At 42.5% G+C, this 16,469-nt stretch overlaps 2 protein-coding genes and 1 long non-coding RNA gene across 3 annotated transcripts; 2 read left to right on the forward strand and 1 right to left on the reverse strand.

Moving 5' to 3' along the window:
* Positions 1-488: 488 nt before the first annotated feature.
* lctla (lactase-like a) lies at positions 489-4,016 on the reverse strand. The gene is made up of 12 exons (XM_027004772.2): positions 3,946-4,016; positions 3,750-3,859; positions 3,457-3,585; positions 3,250-3,345; positions 3,053-3,107; positions 2,361-2,522; positions 1,923-2,197; positions 1,628-1,754; positions 1,318-1,517; positions 983-1,046; positions 691-728; positions 489-559 (listed from the first exon to the last, which is right to left on the reverse strand). Exons 1-12 carry the CDS (start codon positions 4,007-4,009, stop codon positions 551-553), a joined length of 1,329 nt encoding a protein of 442 aa, XP_026860573.2. The 5' UTR covers positions 4,010-4,016; the 3' UTR covers positions 489-550.
* A 2,754-nt stretch (positions 4,017-6,770) lies between these two features.
* On the forward strand, positions 6,771-9,136 carry crybgx (crystallin beta gamma X). The gene is given in 7 exon segments (XM_027004773.2): positions 6,771-6,811; positions 7,209-7,257; positions 7,615-7,736; positions 7,989-8,103; positions 8,105-8,128; positions 8,481-8,620; positions 8,970-9,136. Coding segments are annotated over 7 exon segments (624 nt in total). The 3' UTR covers positions 9,103-9,136.
* A 2,662-nt stretch (positions 9,137-11,798) lies between these two features.
* On the forward strand, positions 11,799-14,654 carry LOC118240447. Its single transcript, XR_004775418.1, has 2 exons — positions 11,799-12,298; positions 13,004-14,654. It is a non-coding gene; the product is annotated as an uncharacterized LOC118240447 (long non-coding RNA).
* The last annotated feature ends 1,815 nt before the right edge of the window (positions 14,655-16,469 follow it).

Here is a 16,469-nt window from a genome sequence, read left to right on the forward strand (position 1 = left end):
TTTGTTTTTATTGAGCATTTTATTGATTTTCAATAAGTTATCTGCCTCTCCCCCAAACAGTCACACACAGAGCTTGATTTTTCCCAAATGTTTAAAAACTAATAAAAAGTTATTAAAGTGTGTTTAACCCAGGTAAACAAATAATGATCTAAAATCTCTACAGTAACTTGTATATCTCAAAATCTACGACTTTTCACCTCATATCATATACCAAATTTATTATACAGTGTGAAATCTGAGGCGATTGTACCGGGATGGTTTAGGACATTTTACATTGTTGCATTAACCTTGGTTATTCACATGTAGCCTCCACTGTTGTTTTTTTAACTGATACTGGCACACACGTCATAACCAGATACTTGACACTAGTGCAGCAGTCTCTTGCTGTCACGTATTCCTCTATAGGGATATGGTGAACATAATGGGAGCTGAGCAGACAAGACCTAGAAGCGACCTTTCAGCAAGAACATGATGAAAACCGCACTGAGCAGAATGCAGAGGGTGCCCACGATGGGGACCATAATCTCTGTCACCATCTCCATGTGGCTGGTCAGTGGATCTGAAAAACAACAGCACAGAATGAGGAGACCATATAAAGTAGCAGCTACTGGAAAAAAGAACAGCCTACATGAAGATGCACATTTGATTAAATGAGGAAAGATAAGCAGCATGGTAAACCCATGGTGGCACCTTTTTAGGGAGAGCTTGACAAGCAAGTCCTTGAAATGCTGGAAAGCAAAACATCAGTCAATGCAATCATATTGTTACTGGGTTTGCAGGATTTTCCCTCACTGTTCCTATTCATATCTGTTGTGCTCTTACTTCTCTTTGGCAAATAATGTTTGTGCATGACCTCCAATGATTACAGCCGAGCTGCACTGTAAAGATGCCAACATTCTCCATTAAGAAATTGTCTTTTGTTTGTCCCAGCTGGAACATCGCTGTCTTTAAGAAACATGAAAAATGCCATGCTGATACTGACCTGCTGCTAGAAGCTGGTTACTGGATATACACATCTCTGTTGCTTTCCTTTTCCAGCTCTCAATCTGTGGGTTACATTCAACACATATTCAACACACACACACACACACACACACACACACACACACACACACACACACACACATACAGAGACACAGTGAAACCATATAGGAAACAAATGATACATGCAGAGGACTGATTTAGATGTCTAAATGTATTAGCACACTGCATTTTACCATTTCTCTTAAATATAAGCAGAAGTACTTTCTGTAGCTACATCTGTATTTTCAAATCTGGTTTTATCACTATGTCAGTAACCATTGTAGAGAACCTTACCTCTCTCTGACTGGGGAAGCCATTAGAGTTGATGATGTGTTTGTAGTACTGAACTGAAGCTTTTGGGTAACGAGTCTTGTTTTTGCTTCTGAAGTCCACGTAGTACAGGCCAAATCTTTCTGAGTAGCCCTCATCCCATTCAAACTTGTCAAGCAGGGACCACACTGTGTATCCTTTCACATTCACCCCATCATTAATCGCTGATGGAAAAAGAAGACTGAAGTCCTTCACACTGTTTACTTGAATCAGTGAAGCTGGAAGTTATTAACAATTATAATGTAGCATCCATGTTTTGAAGTTTGTCACTGACCTTTAAGTATTTCATTAATATAATCCCTTAAGTACAGCATTCTCCATTCATCACAGAGATCTGTGCACACCATTTTCTCTAAAGCACCATTTTCAGTCACATATATCATAGGGTTTCCATACTGGGACTGGGTGGAAAAAGATGCATTTTGTAAGCACATTTCTAATATTAGAAGTTTGTATGTTCAGCTCAGATTTCTAGTGGTAGGGGAGCCCAAAACATATCAAAGCTATGCATTCTGGGTGAGCACACATCAACCACAGTAGATTGGACCAACTCCATCATTCCGCACTACCTTCACGAAGTTGAGCAGTTGACGGAAACCCCAAGGCACTGAGTAGAGCCATTCGGAACCAGCATTGGGCCACTGTGGGTCCACTAGCTCTGCCAGGTCGCTGTCGGTGAAGTAGCTGCTGGAGCGGCTCGAAGGGTAGTTCTTTTCTGTGATGTAACGCGTGGTGAAGTGCCCAATGCCCAGGAAGTCACAGGTGCCTTTGATGTAGCTCTTCTCCTGCGGGAGGAACGAAGGAAGGCGGGAGTCACCAAGACCCTGCCGTGTGCTCTTTCTGGCTGGAGAAATAAAGCCAAGACTAAAAGTCAGAACTCCTGACCAAAGTTAGAAAGTTAATGTCAAGAATAAGTCAGTATGTAATGCGGGTATATAACATTTTAATGACAGGATATGTATGATCATCCCCTTTGATGTTGATGCCCTTCAGATCCTGTAACTTGCCCACATATTCTTTCATCACTTGAGGATAATCTCCATTGAAAAGAGGTGTGGCAAACCAGCCCAGGTTGAACTGCATGTATCTGTCTGCTGCTTCGATGTCCATGTCATTCATGATGTCCACAGGCTCTCCCCAGTGAGTAGACAGAGAAATCCCCACCATGCCTGTAATTGGAGGAGACTTTTCAGCTTTCTGGATAATGCACCCATATGCATTACTTTATTGAGGATGGGTCCTACAATCCATGCTGTTCAAACCTGCTGTTATCGATTTATTTTAAGAGTGCTTCAGCTGAACTGTCTTTAAATCCTGATAGTAAATACTAAAATATAACTGAAAGATATATTTTGATTGTCGTAGACTCTGTAATCAGCAAACAAACAGTTCAGCATATTCTATTAACCAATTAACCATTAACCAATCAAAAAATGAATTTTCCAAGATGCGGCCCTCCCTGCTGGTGAATTATTTTGTGTGTGCGTACAGAACATAGAAGGCTAGGCTAAGCACTTGATCTGCATGTTGCTGGAGGGACAGACTCTGGAGAAATTCTTGGGTGGAGAATTTAGGATTGGAGGGAGGGGGTGGACTCTTTCAGTGACTCTTTCAGAAGTCTGCTGAGGTCTCCAACATCAGTTACAGCAATTTAATAACAACCTTATCAGAGCAACATTTGGTGATGTATGATTATTACCTTTCTGCGTATCTCGCCACTGGGTGTCGTAAGTGTGCCAAACTGCAGCATGTGCCTGTAGGATTGAAAGGTGGAGCAGGCTTAAGATAATTTAGCTTTAGCATACAGTATCTGACATTATCACAATAACACGTTTAAAAGCCTTCCAGCGTTGTATTCCTTCATTCAGAACAGATACGTTGTGGCTCCTTGTTTACCTTAATGATGTTGTGGGCAGCCTTGTAGGCACCAGTGCCCTTCAGTCTCAGTCCAGGAGCATGCTCGCCAGACTCATAGCCCTCGACAGCCATCGACTGCAAAGACATTGGGCTTCTATCACGTGAGCGTGCGCTTAAAAAAGTGCTATGACATGAGCCTTTATCATAGCGGTACAAGCCCACTTGTATAATGTTCATGGCTCTTACCCATGGGTCGTTGAAAGTGATCCAGTATTTCACACGATTCCCAAATCTCTCAAAGCACAGGCTGGTGTAGTCATTAAAAAAATTGACCATGCTGCTGTTCTGCCATCCGCCATATTTATCCTCAAGAGCCTAGAAATGCAAAATAAATCCAGATTTCCTGGTTCACTGCAGAAGTGGATGGATCAGAGCTCTGGCTGAAAATATCTCCATCACATGATTAACCTGGATAAACAAGCATGTCTATTTCTTTATATTTAAGTGTTGTGCTTACCAGAGGTGCCTGAAATACTTACATGAGGCAAGTCCCAGTGATATAGGGTGACAATAGGGGTGATGCGATTCTCTAAGAGAAAGTTGATAAGATTGTCGTAGTGCTGTATTCCCTTCTCATTGACTTTGTCAGCTAACCAACGGAAATATTTGTCAGAAAACAGTTCAGTACATATCTTGATTAAATGATGCTAATTTGAATGTCTGCCTTTCCCTCACACTTAATTCCGCTGGGAATGATCCTTGGCCAGGAAATCGAAAAGCTGTAGTGATTCAGCTTCATGTCCTTCATTAGTGAGATGTCTTCCTGTGAAAAAGAAAAAGAAGATATGAAGTCATTATTTAGGAGACCCGCATTCGGCTTATATATCTGTGACTGCCTCAATATCACCATTTCGGATAATCTAAAATGTTACATAGGATGTCATTACCTTGTGTAAATGTTACATACGGTGTCATTGTGCATCGTGTATCACCTTGACTTTGTAGTATCCCTCACAGGAGGAGTCTCCAGTGACATTCAGAGAGGTTTTTTCTTTCTTATGGCAGAAAATGTCCCAGATGCTCATCCCTTTGCCCTCTTTGTCCCAGGCTCCCTCTGTCTGGTACGCTGAGCTGCCAGCACCCCACGAGAATCCTACGGTAGTGTAACACACACACACACACACACACACACACTCCACACACACACACACACACACACACACACACACACACACACACACACACACACACACACACAGAACTACTTTCTTTGACGTATCTTGAATAGGTTATGAAGTGCAGAACTACAGTCTATCTGTGTGTCTTAATCAGAAGAAGTGCTCGCCTATTCCAGTCCAAACAGAAGAAGGGCTGGCTTTTTTATAGCCTTGTAAATTAGAAAAGCACTAAACATCCAATGGCTTTAGCAAATTTAATATGTGTTAGGTCACATTTGGACTATAAAGTGTTACCAGTGGGAAAGGTTCCATAGTAGAAGGATCCAATTTCATTCTTGGTCCTGTCAAAGTCCCCAGTAGCACACACCCACAATGCCAAAGCAAAAATATGGCACACCCTAAGCAGCCTGTTCGATTCCACCATGTTCTTCTCATTTACCAGTTACACTGGCACAGGAAAAACACCTGTGTGAGACTCCCTTACCAGCAACACCTGCACACACAAATTAGTTTGTTAGTTACACATTCAAATGTCAAAACGTGTAGCTCTCCAGGTTCACCTAATCACATTAAAGATTCTATCACCAGATACCTGCACAGGTAAATTAGTCTCACCACAGACACCTGCGCAGATAAAACATCTCACCAGTTGTACTTACTTAGGTAAGAACTTTGTCTTGTCAGTTACGACTGCACATGTAAAAAAAAGTTCAATTTATGTCTACTACCTCTGAAGTGTTACAAGAAAAAATCCTTCATATTTAATCTATCAGAGGTATTTATGTACAATGTGACATTGTTTATATTGTTTATATTTATCGGTCTTATTCATATCTGTAAACATTCCTTAACTGAAATATTAACATCGATTATCATATAGTAGGTTAACCCCAAAACCCTTAAAATGGAGTTTTAAGTAAATGTCATAGTAAACATCATAATTTACTCAAAGTGGTCAAACCTTTAAACCATGTAAGCATGCAAAAAGCATGTCATACCTAAAGGCCAGCGCTGGCTTACATGCAGTCAGTCATACATGCAAAACAAGTATACACTTTCTGTTAGATGTATGAGCCAGCCATGCGATGTGCTGACAAAGAATGACCTCAGAGACACATGGAACATCAGCTCATCCAGTGCAGCCAATATGAAGTGGTCGTTAAACACAGGAACGTTAGCTCGATCGGAAAAGAAAAAAGAAATCTGAACTATCCAGGTGACCCCTCTGAAGCCTAGTCAGTGCATTGTCCTGGGTAGGGCTGCATCAAACACATACACAGCCGTACCTGTTTCGTCGGCTGCGATTATCCCAGCTGGAATCTACTCCAAAATGTCCGAAGGTTGTCCGAGCTTCTGGACTTAATTCATCGTCACAATGATGTGCAGAGGCGCTGGCCAACAAATCGCAAACCAGCACCGAAGCGTCCAGCAAGTCCGGCAGGTTTGGGACGCCTGGCGTGACCCGGGCGGAGGAACAAACAGCCCCCATTCAGGGTCATTGAGGCGAGATAGGGAAAGTGCTGCTGCAAACAGCTTCCATAGAACTCCAGAGAACTGACTCAGTAAGCAACTCTGATGATACTGATGCTGATCAAATGGCTGGCAGGGGCCCTATGGAGGTGGTGAGGAGCAAAATTTTAAAACCTATAAACAAAAAAATTACACAATGTTGTGTGATATATATCGCATTTACAGCACAAATCACATCAGGAGTTGCAGATGGTCCACTGGAAGTAGCTTCACGTCTGTTAACAGAATAAGAAACTGGAGTTTTACTGGATGAATTGTTGGTAAAAGAGGTTGCATTGTAAAGAGGTTGCACTGTAAGTGACACAATCATGAAATGCATTTGTTCACTCCTGATTCAATTCTCATGCATTTTTTTCTAATTGTTAAAGAATACATTTCTCTCCATGCCACAAGTGACTGTAGGTTATTTGTGCTGTAACCTACATGATTTACTCTGGTAATCTCTAAAGAACTATCCACTGAAATGAACTCTCTAATGTTTATTCAATCTAAAAATGTATTTGCACAGATCTCCCTGTTTTGTGTGTGTGTGTGTGTATGTGTGCTGCATGTGTGAGTGTGTGTGTGTGTGTGTGTGTGTGTGTGTGTGTGTGTGTGTGTGCACACGTGTGTGTGTTTGTTTGTAGAACGAGTTATCGTATTATGCACCAGTACCTGTAAGCACAGAGACATTTTCTTATATAAGCAGTACTGGGTTTCGACAAAAGTATTTCGACAATTCACTGTACTGTGTTTAGCATATGAATACAGAGAGGCTTCAAAGAGCCCAAAATCAAATGAGCATTCTAGTAATCCCTTATTCTCTTAATCTGCTGTATTTAAGGGTTGGTTTAGTGCCCACCATGAGCTGAAATGATCTTTACTAAGCTCCCAGGACTTGTCCAACAAGCCAGGTGTGTTTACAGTGAACAAGAACAGAACTACATCATTTCAGGCTGATGTTTGACCAGTCGATGAAGAGATCTATGTTCTCATAACGTCACCTCTGAGAATGCATCCAAGTATCTTTAAACAACCATAGATCTATATGGTTCATCTGAGGTGGACTTGGACAAGGAATTTATTTCATATGTGTCCTCTCATGGACAGATCAAACTTGCGCACGAGCGTCAACTTTTTGTACCTGATTTTAACATGTTTTCACAGATACTGCCTTCTTGCTAGACAGAACATTTGGCACCCAGTATGTGATCCTGTGTAAATCTGTTTCTGATGATAAATGTGCCCTGCCCGGTGTTGCATGTAAATGTGCTCTGTCAGTAATTTGTACCCCTCTTTTGTGTCATGCAGCAAGCTGGGGTCTCTACTCCAATGTGCCTTTTATGGGTCCACTGGAAGAGTGAGTGATTTCTCTGTATTTACATGTTTATGGAAAACAAAAACACACAGCGGTGTGAATCTTGTGATTTTCCTGGTTTATCCCTAAAACTGTAAAATTGTCACTAAAAATGTGTAAACTGTTCCGTTTTATTCCTTTAGATTATTTTTGATTATTTGTAATCTTAATTATTAGAATATAAAAATGTATCCAAAGTCTGCACTCTAGGACAGAAACGATTTGGACAATGTACCTCCAGAACACACAGCGTTTGCAATTTCCTATTGAAAGAACAAGAATAAAATAGGGACATGACATGTTCTTGTGTGTATTTGCTTAAAAACTGTAAACGTAAAAAATGTACGTGTTCTGGGTCAGATGACCCTTTTCGAGCAGAGGAACTTTGCTGGCCGGCGTTTCGACTTGAGCTCAGGCTGCCACAAGTTAAGTGACAAGAACTTCTCTGAAAGATGCAACTCTGCGCAGGTCCAGAGTGGAGCGTGAGTTCTGTCACATGCAGTCACACACTCACCAAGAACCAAAAAAATAACACATAACTCATTCACATAAGACTCCAAGGTGAAGCTGCACTGACAGCTGCCATCCACTCAATACCGATCTGACATGTTTTTGTTAATAGTTACTGTTGTTGCTTGTGTTCGGATTCTCATGCCTTCTTCACAGGTGTGTTCCAAGCCATTGTGTGCAATAGTTACTGCTCTAATGTGTGGGTTTGAATTGTTTGTTGGGAGCAACTGGGTGGGTTATGAGCACGAGAACTTCCGTGGGTGCCAGTATTTGTGGGACATGTGGGACAGGGGAGAGTATAACTGCTTGGATAATTGGTGTGCCCAGAGTGACAGAGTGCTCTTCTGTACGTACAGTGAAGGAGGTGAGATGTACAACACATCACATGCCTGCATAAACACACTAGGCCATAAATACATGCCTGCAAAAATACACGCAAATTATGATACATTTTTTCCAAACAAAAATTGCTCTAGGTGCGTGTGTGTGTGTGTGTGTGTGTGTGTGTGTGTGTGTGTGTGTGTGTGTGTGTGTGTGTGTGTGTTTAGCTCTTCCTCCTGAAGGCTTGCTGTCAAGATATCAGCATGTTTTGACTTACTTCAGAAGAGAGAGAAATTACCCTGCAGACAAGTGCTTAATGTGTGACTGACATGTAGATCATTACTGTACATACCATACCCACCTTCTTGCTAACAAGCCACGCCTGGCATGTGTAGGATATGAGCCCTCCACATGCCCAGCTGTTCGAGTGGCCTGCGTTCTCTGGGAGGAGGACTGTGCTTCAGGACAACATTCCCAACCTGATGAGCCGATACAGTCTCAATACAGTATCCTCGATCCGGGTCCTGGGTGGAGTGTGAGTGGCTAACTCCTTCTCTCTCTCCCTGTCTCTCCCTCTGCCTCTCTCTGCCTATCTCTTTCTTTTTTGTTTCATTCTTCCTCACATACTTTTTTCGTTGCATTCCTTCCTTTTTTTTTACTGACTTACAATCTGCAAAACTTCCTTTCTGCCATATAACTGTGGTCCTACAAATGTTTCTGCTATTTTTATATATAATTAAACAAAAGGGTTTGTTGAAGTGCTACACAATCATGTTACCCCTGCAGTTTTTTTATTCTACCTGTGTGTGTGTGTGTGTGTGTGTGTGTGTGTGTGTGTGTGTGTGTGTGTGTGTGTGTTTGTGTGTGCACGCATGTGCATGCAGCTGGGTGGTATAGCAGGAGCCCAACTACAGAGGAGAACACTACATCCTGGAGAAGAAGGACTACATGAGTTTCTCAGACTGGGGAGCTCCAAGCAGCACCATGGGCTCCATGCGCAGGGTCCGCTTCAGCTGACTTTCCTCTCCCACCTTTTGACAAGTCCCTTCTCAAACCCTCTCGCCACGACGTCACCTTTTACACATCACACACCAGCTGAGCAGTTCACATCCATTCAGAAAACCTATTTTAGTAATAAACTTTTGAGAAAGACAAATTCTGTTGTATTGTGGTTTATTTTTAGCCAAAGATTGCAGAGGCTGTAGGGACTGCTCAGAGATGTAACACTGACTGTTTGCACGCCCTCTTGTGGTGTGTTTTGAAGTAACTAACTCGGTTAAAACACTTTGATTTGAACCACTCAACCTCAATTAGGCTTTTACTTTTATAGGTGCTGCGCTCAGATTATTATGAAAAGCAATGTCTACGAGGGCCTTTTAATTTTATACTTATGTGCTATAGTTTGGCTCTTGAATGAATTAGGTTACCAGCCCCATAATAACCTTTCAATATTTAATATTAATCAGTTACCAAAATTCTGATGTTCAGAGAAGAAGAAAATAAGCATTTATTCATAGTTTGTTTATGTACAGACACATTTTTAGTATTGTGATCTCTGAGGGGATATTTAATCTAGCACACATTTACTTTTAAATATGTTTTAGCAAAAACTGAAAAAAAAACAAAAAAACAACTCTTGATTTGTGTCTTAATAATTCACCCATGGCTATGTAACACAATCTACTCTGTATATACTAATGACCTTAGTCTCAAAAGTTCCATCATTTCCATGCCTCTGGCAGTGGGAATAAACTGACTGTTCCCAGCCTGTGACCTAGAGCAGTGCTTAAACAGCTTAAGTCCTCAGTTACCTAAGAGCCCTGAGCACAGCTGAAGGCCCATTCAGTGGACATGAGAGCATACGATAAGGAATTCACACGGCTTTAGCGCTGGCTCCCGACTCCTCCACACATGCTGGGTCCCAGTTCGTGGCAGTGGACGAGAAGGGTATTTCCACCAGCCGTGGGGGCAGCAGTTGCTCTCCTTCTGTCTGCCCGATGGCCCTGGTCTCCGTGTCTCTCTCATGGGTGCCCGGGTAGTGCTGAGATACACGCTGGTGCCAGCTGATGCATCTAGTATTGCCAGACTGGGAGACAGAGAATGACGCACTCTGTGGCGGTCAGGTGTCAGCTTTGTAGTTTCTCTGGTAGAGACTGAGATTAGGGTAACGGGAAAAAATTAGTTGAAAAAGTGACTTGTTCAGAGCATCAAGGGTGTATGCTCTTGAAGCAGAGCTTATCATGATGCAGTGTAGTACATGAGACAGTGTAGTATAAGAGACAGTGAAAGAGAGCAAGAAAGAGAGAGATAATTCATGTAAGGGTTTCTGTCACTATATACATCTCTGATGAGTCCTGAGTTTTGTTTAGGCCAGTGGGTAAATGTGAAAGAAAGCGAGGGAGAGCAGAAAGAAGAGTAGAGAGAAGAATGTGATGAAAGTGAATTCTGCAGGGCAAAGCCAAGCTTTTGTAAACAGGCTTTAACCAGCTTCATCTGAAAGTATAAAAGTCAGTTCATGAAATGACTTGAAATGGCCCACAAGTATGCCCCAAACAGAGTCTGAAAACAATGGCTTTGACAGAAGTATAATAAGTGGAAGTGGTGGAAAGATGTGGTCAGGCCAGCGTGCTTTATGTTTGAGGCCATCAGTTTAAACAGGAAATATAGGATTGTGGATCTACTGCTTTAGGCCTTAATACTGGAAGCCCATCACTAAGCTCATCCTCTCTCCCTCTCTCTCCTCCCTCTTTTTCTTTCTTTTTTTTCTCTCTCTCTGTCTGTCTCTCTCTCCTCTTTCACACCCACATACACATGCATTTCTCTACTAGATCTGGCTTTGGAGATGATGATGTGGTTAGATGGATGGGAGGGGCCCTGTGTTTTTCCTCTATGAGCGATTTGGTCACAGCTGAAACTGTAAACTAATTGACCACCCATACACTGCATTCCTCTGTCCCTGCAAGAAATTGTGGTTCAGTACTGCGACTTTCCTTTCTATCTCTATCTCTCTCTCTCTCTCTCTCTCTCTCTTTCGCTCTTGCTCTTTCCCTCTCTCTCCCTTTCTTTTTGTCAACCAGAAACATGCAGTCTCTTAGATATACACCCCCCCAACACAGATTGGTACAGAAACATGCACACACACACACACACACACACACACACACACAAAGCAGGCAACAGTTCGTATGCTATCAATCAGGCCTTTAACCCCCCTCCTTTACCCCCCTCTACCTCAGTTTTCACCCCCACCTGAGAAAAAACCCCAGTGACTTATGCATGCCTCAACCAGTAAAAGTCTCTCAGACAAGCTGTCACTAGCCAGCTGCAATCAATAGCATCCCCATTACAAGCCACTATCAATATACTTCAACCAATACAATGACTATCAAACTGCCACAAATATCAGTTTCCTTTAAGACGAACTCTAACCCCAGCTTCCTTAACTTGTTATTTTATTTTTCTTTGAGCCATTAACAGGGAGGCAACATCCTTTTTGTGCTTGACTTCAATTCTGCTGCCAAACGTCAATATATATTTCGTTAGCTATGCGTGAGAATGAGGTTTTTTTTTGTGTGTGTGTTTATACTGAGGTGTGTGTCTGTTTGTGTGTGTGTGTGTGTGTGTGTGTGTGTGTGTGCGCGCGCGCGCGCGCTTAACATTGCATATCGTTGGGTGGCCCACAATTATTCCTTGACTGAGAAATACGCTCTTGTTATCAGTGCATCTCCATGGCGCAGACATGATAGAGTCTGCTGCGCTGAATTCTTGCACATTCCTATTCATGTTCCCATTAATCTCGTGCTACTCACAATGCTAGCGTTTGTAAACTAATCCCAAAATGCAGCACATTTCTTTTAAGTGTGTGTTACACACGGACGTTGACTCCCAGCGCTTGCGTTCAAGCATATCGCACAGCGCACAGCGACCTGGTACGGCCGCATCCGTTCGCCCCGGAGCGCTTTTCCCTCGTCTAGGGTCTGACAGCCGCAGACCAAGACAAACCCCCGGGCTTCGTCCCGCGCGTGAAGAGCGTCGCCGTGTGCCAGCGCGCTTTGATCACGCTCTCGAGCGCGGCGCAGACAAGCACCGACGCCTTGTGCGATACTTCCTCAGCCTCCACCGGGAAATTCCAGCAGCTTCGGGAGAGAGAGCCTTCATGTCGGCGCGGATTGCACCTTCAGCTTTTGCTGTAAATGCCAAGCTCTGAGGAGGGGTAAGACGTACTGCTTAGACCTTCGACCCGTTATCATGATCATCGTCATTTTAAATAACAACATGATTTATTTTATTCCCGCCACTTATTTCAAATGAAACGTGTCTGAAATAAATCCGGTCAAACCCAATGGCTTACTCCTAAAGCTGACCTCAGTTGTAAGTCCCATGATGTAATAATTTTATTCGCTAGCTCTGGATAACCGGATGCTAATACTGCAGTTATCACTGATCCTGCGCGCCTTCGCTCAGCCAGCTACTTCTAGGGTACAGCAAGATTTAATTACAGATGATCTCACGAGAAAATACCTTGCAGGGCTTAACTGCACATGCCTACATGTCTGACAAGCTATTTCAGGACAATTATCAGGAAAATCTTGATGCTACAAGCCGGTATGTGGCGTGGCGTCTTGTTACGACATGCTTTCAGCTCTGGGGCCAACAGACACGGGAATGCCTTGTAGAGGCAGCCGGCTCACTGTCGAGGACAAAGCTACATTTGCCGAAACGGAACCTCAGCAGTAATTCTTCTTTTTTTTTTTTTTTTTTTTTTTTTTTTTAATATCTTATATGGAACTCTGAAGGGGTATTGAATAAAATACATTAAGACATACAACATAAGTCGTGCAAAGGCAAATTGCTGCCTTTGAAGATGGTTATCATAGAATATTCTCTCTGTTTGATGAGCTCTGTGTTATGCCTCTAGGGACTCGATGGCAGCCAGAAAAAAAGGCTTCAAAGTGAATAGGCAACGGAAAGCCATGGGCCGGAGGATATGACTTCAGTCAGAGACGGGACACTTTGGAATGCTGGTGTCTTTTGTCCCAGGTCCTGATGTGAACTCCCAGTCTGGAGGCAACCACTATGGCCACCTGTGAACCACCATTATCACCAATACTCATGCACAAACACACACACACACACACACACACACACACACACACACACACACACACACACACACACGACGACATGGACCAATTAAGGCTCCTGTATTCACGCTTCCATTCAGCCATAACAAACAGGCCCTGTGCTGCTGCTAGGACTGCCGTCCTTCTGTCACACTCCTCATTGTATGTGTGTGCATATGTTCCTGTTTAGGTTCTGTGTTTTATAGACTGTACATGTATGAGTTGTGTATGCGTTTATGTGTTGTGAGCATGTGTATAGACTGTATGTGCATCTATGGGTTGTGTGCATGTATAGACTGTGCATACATGGATTATATGCAAGTGTGTAGTCTGTGTGTGCATGTATGTGTTGTGTGTGAGTGGATTATGTGCCTGTGTATAGACTGCATGTATGGGTTATGTGTACATGAACAGAGCATGTTGCCAATTATAATCAGCTCTGCTGCAATTTCTTGCTCCTCTCTCCCAGTCAAGCCTGACCAAAATCATGAATTTCAGTTTGTGCTGCAAGCCAAAATGGAAAACATAAGAATAGAATTTTGAAGCAAGACTATGTGATTTGTTAATACACAAACGAACAATAAAATAATTGGAGGAAACATCCGCTGCATGTTTGCATAGCATATAGTATAATTGTTGATGTATTGTTTATATAATTATTTTTGTTGATATAGGAAATTGACTGCAATGCTCGGTCAAACATTCATGCTTATAGACATTTGCTTCATGTGCTCTATTTGCTAAAATCTTAAGCCTTTCGAAGAGGGAGCTTGAAGCCCAGCTCTGAAAGCAGCAACCAACATCTGTTTTCAATTACACTGGGAGGGCTGAAAATGCCTCTTTAAAAAGGCCTGAGTTTGTTTGGCTGTTTACATTTGCACCGCTGTCCCCGCCCAGGCGGCAGCGTGGAGGTGGGACCAAGCAGCAGCCGGCGAACCAGAGGGCAGCATCAGCCATCACTCAGCAGGGCTCCACGCCACCCACTGCGCTACTGATCGTATCAAATGCAAACACAGGCTGGAGCGGTTTACTCGCTGGCACGCAGGCCCGCCACTGCCCTACGCCCGGCTGTGGGGAGCTGCTCTCCCAACACATTCCACTTGGCCTGCATCTCAGAAGGTCTTTAAAGCATTGCTGGAGGCTTTGTCATGCCTGTTACATTTCCTGTTACATAGGCTTTGTCATGCCTGTTACATTTCCTGTTACATAGGCTTTGTAATGCTTGTTACATTTCCTATTACATAGGCTTTGTCATGCCTGTTACATTTCCTGTTACACAGGCTTTGTCATGCCTGTTACATTTCCTGTTACATAGGCTTTGTCATGCCTGTTACATTTCCTGTTACATAGGCTTTGTAATGCTTGTTACATATACTCTCTTTCCCTCTAGGGTTTTGACACCAGATTCTGGACCATTTATCAGTTGTCAAATGACAGTAGTGGCTAGGCAGATTATTTTGATGACAGTTTACCAGTCATATCCAATAAACATAACTTTATATGCTATAAACATACTGTACATTTTCAGTGCATTCTACCAAAAAATACATTAAAAAACAGGAAAATTCAGATGATCATAAATGTTACCAGCCTTCAACATTCAGCCTTCAACATTCCAACCTAATCAAGCCTTATTAAGCCTAAATACCATCTTACCTAATCTAATCATTATTAATCAAAGTGTACTGGTGGATATTTATATCCTTACATAATGTCTTTTCCTGGTTATTTCTGTCCCTACTGGGACAGATTTTACTGTATTTGATTGTACTCATAGCCCATGAAGTTATTCACCAACTACAGATATTGCATGTTTGCTTCTACGTATAAGCTTGGAAATAATGTTTAGTTTTGAGTCTGGAAGCAGTGCTCTGGAGTGTTTCTGGTCAGCTCTTAACACTCTTATAGTGCAGCCATTATGGGCTTAGAAACATGGATGCCTAAATTAGACCTGCTCTGCACTCATGTCACAGTCAATCCCTACCATGTGGAGTGACGGGGACCATGAAGCCACAATCGTGAGGCCCAGCAGTGCGTGCATGTGTGTGTGTGTGTGTTAAACTATAGCTCTTAGCAGGGTCCAGCCCACCTAAACCATGGTTTGAGCATTGCCAGTGCCACCATTTTGGGGAACAGATTTTTTTTTAAATTGTTTTGTGTTTTTCAACCATTTTTATACTGTCAAAAATGGAAACTTGTGGTTGTAAAAAATATTGAAAATGATGGTTAATTTTTTTAACTTCTTTGTCATTCAAAGAAAGTATTTGTGTGTGTGTCTGTGTGTGTGTCTGTGTGTGCGCGCGTGTATGTGTGTGTGTGTGTGTGTGTGTGTGTGTGTGTGTGTGTGTGTGTGTGTGTGTGTGCGGTGATATTGTGTGCATGTGAGAGATATTGCAGAAAGAGAAAAGAGAGCCAAATCTCATTCTGTGTGCCCTCCTGTGCGTGTCATTAGCACTGTAAACTTCCACCCAGTGAACAAAACTCTTCCTGTTTAGAATACAGTTTGTCTCTGATACCAAACTGGACAGCATTTACCCTTAGCCACTGACCTGCAGTCAGTTTTGCATTTCTTATTACAACTATGTATCCTAGGCTTAGTGGGTGAGAAACAGTTCCCCAATCAGGTCTTTAAGGCCCATTCTGTATGGTCTCCTCCCTGGGACACCTGATGTCATTCTTATCTCACTGACAGTTAACTGTTACTGCTCTGTGTCAGTGACGCAGGCTTCGGGAAAACGGGAAATGATTAAAAAGGGGAGCATAAGGGAGGGATGGTGGGAAGGAGAGCACGAGAGAGATAAGACGGGGGGATTTGGTTAGCTTGTCCTGATATGATAGGAAGGAGATGGCTCCTCTGGGTATCATATGGAAGTCTGTGGCTCATGTGCCTTGATAAGTGACAGAACCCATACTGAAAGATTTGCCTTATCGCTCCTTGACTTACGCCTTACTTTTTGCCAGATCAGTTCTGAGAAATATGACCTATATTACCAAACATCACCATATATCTCATACACATGGTCTGTTTGCTATTGTTAATGAAGTCCTTTCTGACAAATATGTCAGTTTTACAAAAATCATTTACAACTACAGCACACGATTCTACATGTTCATAGGAAATTGAACATCTGTGTACATATAATAAACCTTTTAAAAGTAGGCTTGTAAAAAAGTGTTCAACACAGAAACTGAGGGAGACAGGCAGAGAGTAAAACTGAACCGGGACTAAGAGAATAGAGCATACTTACGGAAAATAAACAT

Source organism: Electrophorus electricus, chromosome 21 (assembly GCF_013358815.1).
Source record: "Electrophorus electricus isolate fEleEle1 chromosome 21, fEleEle1.pri, whole genome shotgun sequence".
Classification (NCBI taxonomy): domain Eukaryota; kingdom Metazoa; phylum Chordata; class Actinopteri; order Gymnotiformes; family Gymnotidae; genus Electrophorus; species Electrophorus electricus.